This window comes from Panthera uncia, assembly GCF_023721935.1.
Source record: "Panthera uncia isolate 11264 chromosome A1 unlocalized genomic scaffold, Puncia_PCG_1.0 HiC_scaffold_17, whole genome shotgun sequence".
Taxonomy (NCBI): Eukaryota; Metazoa; Chordata; class Mammalia; order Carnivora; family Felidae; genus Panthera; species Panthera uncia.
The window spans coordinates 88,399,376-88,406,081 of NW_026057577.1; the positions used below are offsets into that span (position 1 = coordinate 88,399,376).

Consider the following 6,706-nt stretch of genomic DNA (forward strand, 5'->3'; position numbering starts at 1 on the left):
AAAGAAAGAAAGAAAGAAAGAAAGAAAGAAAGAAAGAAAGAAAGAAAAAGAAAGAAGGAAAGAAGGAAAGAAAGAAAAGAAAAAAAGAGTCGCTTCCACCTCTGGATCCCTGGTCTCACTTCCCAGAGGCAATTGCTACTAAATTTCATGGGTTTCCTTCCAGAAATTTTCTTTTTATAAATAAACCCATATATGTGTATCTGACCCTTTTTGTATCTGCATGCATGGGGTCCCACTAGCCAGGCTGTCCCTGGATTTTTTCACTTAATTTATCTTGGGCATCCTTCCTCATCACTCCGTACACTCTGACAGCTGTGGGGGCTCCGTGTGGCTGTCTCATATTTCATGAATTAGCTTCTTGGTTTTCTTCTCGTCACCAACCGTGTTCTCTTGCACCCTCGGTGCACCACCGATCCTTCCTCATGACCATGCCTGGAGGTGGGCTTGCTGACCTAAATGCCAAGTGCACTGTAAACTTTGATGGGAATTGACAAATATCTTTCCAAAAAGATTACAACCAGTTTACTTTCCCAGCAAGAACAAAGACGGGTTGGAGCCAATGAGCTGCATAGTTGGACCAACATATTAGAAAGATCATTCAGTCCTTCATTTAACAAATATTCATAGGGAGCTACTTGCTTACTCTATGCCAATCATTGTTCTCGACCCTGAGGGTATATCCATAAACATGACAACGTTCCCATCCTCCTGGAGCTGACATTTTAATGGGAGAGACAAACCACAAGTAATAAACAACTGTATGTAATATGTCAGATGGTGACAGGTACTGTGAAGAAAACTGAGCAAGACAAGGGCGACGGAGAGTGCCACAGTGCTGGGGACTATGGGTCAGGGAAGGTCCCAGGAAGGCGACCATGAAGATATTGGGAGAGAAGCCCTTCCAGGCAGAGGAAACAGCCAGTGCAAAAGCCCCAAGGCAGCGGGTGTCCAACGATCAGCAAGGCAGCCGGTGTGGCTGAAGCAGCATAATTGAAAGTAGTAGGGGGGCGCCTGGGTGGCTCAGTCGGTTGAGCATCCAACTCTTCATTTTGGCTCAGGTCATGATCTCACGGTTTCGTGAGTTTGGGCCCCACATCGGGGTCTGTGCTGGCAGCTCGGAGCTTGCTTGGAATTCTCTTTCTCTCTTCTTCTTCTTTCTCTGCCCCGCCCTCGCTCATGCTGGCTCTGTCCTCTCAAAATAAATAAAAACTTTTAAAAATTAAGAAAAAAAAAAGTAGTAGGAGACAAGGCCAAGATCAGTGATGGGGCCAGAAGATGCAGGGACATGTAAGGAGTTTACTTTTACTTCACACAGGATGGGGAGACACTACATGGTTCTGAGCAGAAGAGGGATGATCTGCCTTGGATCTTGCTAAGATCCCTCCAGCTGCTGTGTTGAGAATGAACTGTTCGGAGCAAAGGAAAAAGCCAGGATAATCCAGGTGGGAGATAGTGTGAGTTTAGTTTAGGAGATATTCTGGATATATTCTGAAGGGAGATCCATTATGTTTTGTTGATGGATGGGATGTGGGGTGTGTGAGAAAAGTCAAGGGTGACTCTAGGGCTTTTGGCCCGAGCATTAGTGAGGTGGCTTTGGGAGAGATGGCAGGCAGAGCAGGTTTGGGGGGAACCCAGTGCCCTGCTCACTCTGGCTGCTGATATGTAGTGGGATGGAGTTGCTCACAGATGCAGCTGCCTGCCAGATCCTCTCCCTGGATGTCCCCCAGACACCACACGCTCAGCTTGTCTAAAACACAGCTCTGTTTTCCCCCAGATCTCCTGCCTCACACACACACCCCCACCCTGGCCAGAATCCTGAGGGTCGCCCCTACTGTCACCTCCTACAGCTGGCTGGCTCTTGTCAGTTTTCCCCAAGATTGCTCAATTCTGCCAACTCTCTATCCCTGGGACCTTTACTGTACCAGCTCTCATCTAGATTATTGCAGAGAAGGGCTGGGTGGAATGAATGAAGAATTGGAAGGATGAGAGATTAAAGAATGATTGGCTAACCCCTCTCCTCCAGCCTCCACCCCAGAGCAGTCTTTGAAAGCACACATTTCAGACTATGTCCCTCAACGATAAACCATTCACGTCTCCCCAGGGCCTACACAGACCCAAACTGGTGGGCTACAGACGTGTTTTGTTTGACCCACATAGTGTTGTTTTTCTTTTTTAACCTTGAATTAGGGTATTTTACGTTAAACTTCTGGATTTCCTGCTGCTCACTGATACTACCAGGATGTACTTCTCCAAAGCAGTCCTTGGCTGGTGGAGTAGTGGCCCCCACTTCAGACAGGGCATGCACTCTCTGGTTTGTCCCTTTCCCCACCATTTCCTATTGTTTTCTACCCAGCCTGCTCCCCTCACTTAAATTACCTGCCTGGCCCCTATGGCATCAGAGTTTGTGACTCATGGTCTGGAAGACAAAAGCGTAACTTCTAGGTAACATGCTGCACGGGGTGGGCTGACGAGGTAGATGAAGGGTGCATGCTGCATGGGTGATGGTAGATAAGCTGAAAAGTTAGTTGCGAAGGGCCTTGAATGCCATTTTAAGAAGTCTGACCTTTATCCAGAGGGCCACTGGGAGCAGAGAAGCAGGGGAGTGATATGGTGGGACAGGAGTGGACCAGATGGGGGCAGAGAACCCAGAGGAGGCCCAGCTGCTAGAAGACAGGTGGGAGGGAGAATATAGAGACTCCTCCCCACTAGGTCGTCCTGAGTCTGAGTCTGTTTTCTCTGTGTTTCAGAACCAGATAGCAGCCTGGGGCACAGGTATGGTCACGAGGGCAGTTGGGCAGTGCTGAAGACCCAGCCTGGCTCCAGCTTCTTTGAAAGAACTCCAGCCCCCCAGCACCTCAGCCCACAGCCCTCCGCTGCCCACAGGATGGGAGCCTGGGGGCTGGGAACCCAGCCATGAGGGACTCCTGCCCCTCTCAGCAAAAGGCCAGCCCTGCACTCCTGAGGCACACCCCTACCCAAAGCCCAGGCATGGACTCTAGACACAGCAGCCCCATTGGGGCTGGGGAAGGGGCCTCCTGTTCTGAGGGCCCTGGCAGGAGCTTGGCCTGCCCCTCCCTGACCTGCATCCCTCCCCAGGAGGCAGCCACCAAGGAGACATTGGGGGCACATGGAGCCTTGATCTCAGGGACACAAGAAACCACCTTCTCTGGGAAGCCAGACCCTGTGTCCTCAGTGAACACTGATCTCTCATCCTTGGAGAATAGAAATCCTGTGTTTTTAGAGAAGATGGATTCCAAGTCTTCAAAGCAGGCAGATTCCACTTCCATGGGAGAGGAAGATGCTGGGCCCTTGAGAAAGGCAGAATCCATGTTTATAGTAAAAACAGAGCCCGCAGTCTTGGGAAAAGGGGATCCTGTGGCTCCTAGAAGGATGGATCCTGTGACCCCAAGAAAGGAGGATCCTGGATCCTTGGGAAAGGTAGATCCTGTGTGTTCTGACAAGGTGGATACAGTGTCCCCAGGGCAGGAGGATCCTGTATCTGCTACCAAAGTGGATCCTGAGTTCCCAAGAAAGGAGGAGCCCAGGTATTCAGGAAAAGAGCTTCCTGTGGCCTCAAAAGAGGTGGCTTCTGCATCTGTGAGAAAGGCAGATCTTGTGTCCTTGAGAAAGAGGGATCCTGGGCCCTCAAGAAAGATGGATCCTGTGTCCTTGCTAAACGCAGATTCTGCATCTTCAGAAAAGACAGATCCTGGGTCTTTGGGAACACTGACTCCAGGGTCATCAGGCAAAACTGAGCCTGTATCCCCTGGAATAGTAGCTCTGGGGTCTTCAGGAAGGATGGATCCTACTCGCTTGGGGATGACAGATCCTGCATCTATTGGAAATACAGAAATTGTGTCCCCCACAAAAGAGGACCCTCAGTTCCTGGGGAAGGTGGATCCTGCCTCCTCAGGAAAGGAAGATTCCATGTCGACGAGAGTGATAAAAACTATGTCTGCTGGGCAGATGGGTCCTGTATTTTCAGGAAAGATGGAACCCGCATCTTTGAAAAATATGGATCCTGTGTCTTCAGGCAGGGTGGGACCGGTTTCTTTGGGGAAGGTGGAGCCTGTGTCCTCAGGAAAGCCAGAGCCCTTGTCTCCCGGGCAGGCAGAGCCAATGTCCATGGGAAAGACAGAGACCGTATCATCACAAAAGGAGGACTCAGTATCCTCCACAAAGGTGGACCCCATTTCTCTGGGAAATACAAAAACAGCATCTTCTGGAAAAGTGAACCCTGAATTGAAAGGAAGAATAGACCCAGTGCCCTCAGGTCCAGAGACTCCCAAATTCGTGGGGACAGCAGGACTCTCATCCTCTGTAAAAGGCGAGGCAGTGACTGGGGGGGAAGCAGATCCACTGTCCTCAGAGAAGGCAGGTCCTATGGCCTCTGGAATGGTGGGTCCCACAGCCTCAGGGAAGGCTGATCCCCTGGCCTTGGGCAAGGCAGACACTGTGAACAGAGGGAAGGCAGAAACTATTCCCCCTGGGGAACTGGACTCCGTGTCTTCAGGAAAAGTGGACCCCATGACTCTAGAAAAAACTGTCCTGGCATCCTTGGGAAAAGCAGAAACTGTGCCAGAGGAAAAGGTGGATCCTGTGCCTCCAGAAAAGGGGAATCCTATGAATTCTGTGAAGGTGGATCCCCGGGCCTCGGGGAAGGCAGAACCCAAGTCTGAGGGCAAAGCAGAAACAAAGCCCCTTGGGCAGGAGGGCCCTGCGGAAAAAGCAGAGGCTGCATCTCTGCAGAAGGAAAAGCCACTGGCTTTGGAGAAAGGGGAGCCGGAATCCTCAGGAAAAGCAGACCCTATTGCCTCTGGGAAAGTGGAGCCTGCGGTCCTGGGGAAGGCCGACGCTCCAAGCAAAGCAGAGCCCTCATCCTCCGGGAAGTTGGGCTCCCTGCCTCTGGAGAAGGCGGAGGCCTCCTCTTCCAGGCAGTCAGATGGCAAACCCTGCGGCCCAGGCGCTTCTCCCGCGGGTGCCGGTAGCGGCGGAGGCCTCCTGGAGCCAGCGCCAGCGCCTAGCACAGCGGTCTCCAGCCCAGGCCAGAAAGACCCGATGGTCGCTGGGACCGAGAGAAGCCCCGGCCCAGAGGCCGCAGGGCCCCCGGTGGGGCCACGGACTCGCGACAACTTCACTAAGGCGCCGTCGTGGGAGGCCAGCGTCCCGCCGCCGCGCGAGGACGCGGGCACGCAGGCGGGCGCACAGGCCTGCGTGTCGGTGGCCGTGAGCCCCATGTCTCCGCAGGACGGCGCGGGCGGCCCGGCCTTCAGCTTCCAGGCGGCGCCTCGCGCGCCCAGCCCCGCGCCCAGGCCGCCCTCGCGCCGGGACGCGGGCCTGCAGGTGTCGCTGGGCGCCGCCGAGACGCGCTCGGTGGCCACCGGGCCCATGACGCCGCAGGCAGCCGCGCCGCCCGCCGCGCCGCCCGCCTTCCCCGAAGTGCGGGTGCGGCCCGGCTCCGCACTGGCAGCCGCCGTGGCGCCCCAGGAGGCGGCCGAGCCCGTGCGCGACGTGAGCTGGGACGAAAAGGGCATGACGTGGGAGGTGTACGGCGCCGCCATGGAGGTGGAGGTGCTGGGCATGGCCATCCAGAAGCATCTGGAGCGACAGATCGAGGAGCACGGCCGCCAAGGGGCGCCCGCGCCGCCGCCCGCCGCCCGTCCGGGTCCCGGCCGTGCGGGCTCCGTGCGCGCCGCGCCCCCAGAGGGTCCCGCCAAGCGCCCGCCTGGCCTCTTCCGCGCGCTGCTGCAGAGTGTGCGCCGCCCGCGGTGCTGCTCCCGAGCCGGACCCACGGCCGAGTGATCTCCTCCCCTTTCGTACGCCCGGGTTTCCAACCTTTTCAGGTTCCCTTCTTGACCCCAAGCTCCTAGAAGGGATCCCTTAGACGGGCGGGAGGCCCCCGAGGGGTGGGCAGCCTCTAGGGCCTTCTCATCCTTTTCTTTCCAGCCTCCTCCCCCGCCAGCCACACAAATGAACCCTCGCTACCCAGCCCCCTCGTGGTCATGAGACCACGAACCCAGCCCTGACACCCACCCTCCTGTCCCCTTACAGCTCTCAGCTCCACTCCCTCCGGGTCACGCTGGGTGACCTCGGGGCCCTGCTCAGCAGGCCCAGCCCTGAGAGCTGAGGCAGGCTCCTGAGATGTCCAGATTGGTAGGCTGAAGTCATCAGTGGCCGCCCGGTCCCCAGAACAGGAGAGACTGTACAAAAGCTCCAAGTGTGCAAGGATTGGTGTGTGAGATCCCTGAGTGTGCAAGGCTCCAAATGTGAGGCCCCTGGAAGAGCGTGAGTGTGTGTCCATGCAGTGGGCTGGCTGGCCCCCATGGCCCCGGGCATGTCTTGCATGCTGGTAGTCATCCCCAATTCCTGTCTCCTTTTCACCTGGCCCCATCCCCAGCCCTATCTCCACCCTCACTGGACACTTGTTCACAATTCCTGACAGGGGGAAGGCAGCTGCAGGGGTGCCCCTGGGGGGCACAGTTCTAAGAGTCTCAGAAAGGTCAGAGGCTCTCAGACAGGTCTGGGAATCACAGACAGAAGCTCATGGAAGGTCTTGGGTCCCAGGCAGCCTGACAGCTGGTCTTGGGTATTGGGGGCAGGACGGAGAGCTCATTCTACCATCCCAGTTGTCCTCTCAAGGCTGCCCTCTCCCACCCCTCGTCCCCCCTGTGCTGTGAGCCCCACGAGTCCCTTGTGATCACTCAAT

At 55.7% G+C, this 6,706-nt stretch overlaps 1 protein-coding gene across 1 annotated transcript; it reads left to right on the forward strand.

Moving 5' to 3' along the window:
* The first annotated feature begins 2,752 nt into the window (after positions 1–2,752).
* Positions 2,753–6,663, forward strand: GPRIN1 (G protein regulated inducer of neurite outgrowth 1). The gene has a single exon (XM_049648613.1). The coding sequence runs from the start codon at positions 2,914–2,916 to the stop codon at positions 5,800–5,802; it is 2,889 nt and encodes a 962-aa protein (XP_049504570.1). The 5' UTR covers positions 2,753–2,913; the 3' UTR covers positions 5,803–6,663.
* Positions 6,664–6,706: the final 43 nt, after the last annotated feature.

Excerpts from the sequence above, each read along its gene's own strand:
- GPRIN1 (XM_049648613.1), top strand. The coding sequence starts at position 2,914 with ATGAGGGACTCCTGCCCCTCTCAGCAAAAGGCCAGCCCTGCACTCCTG.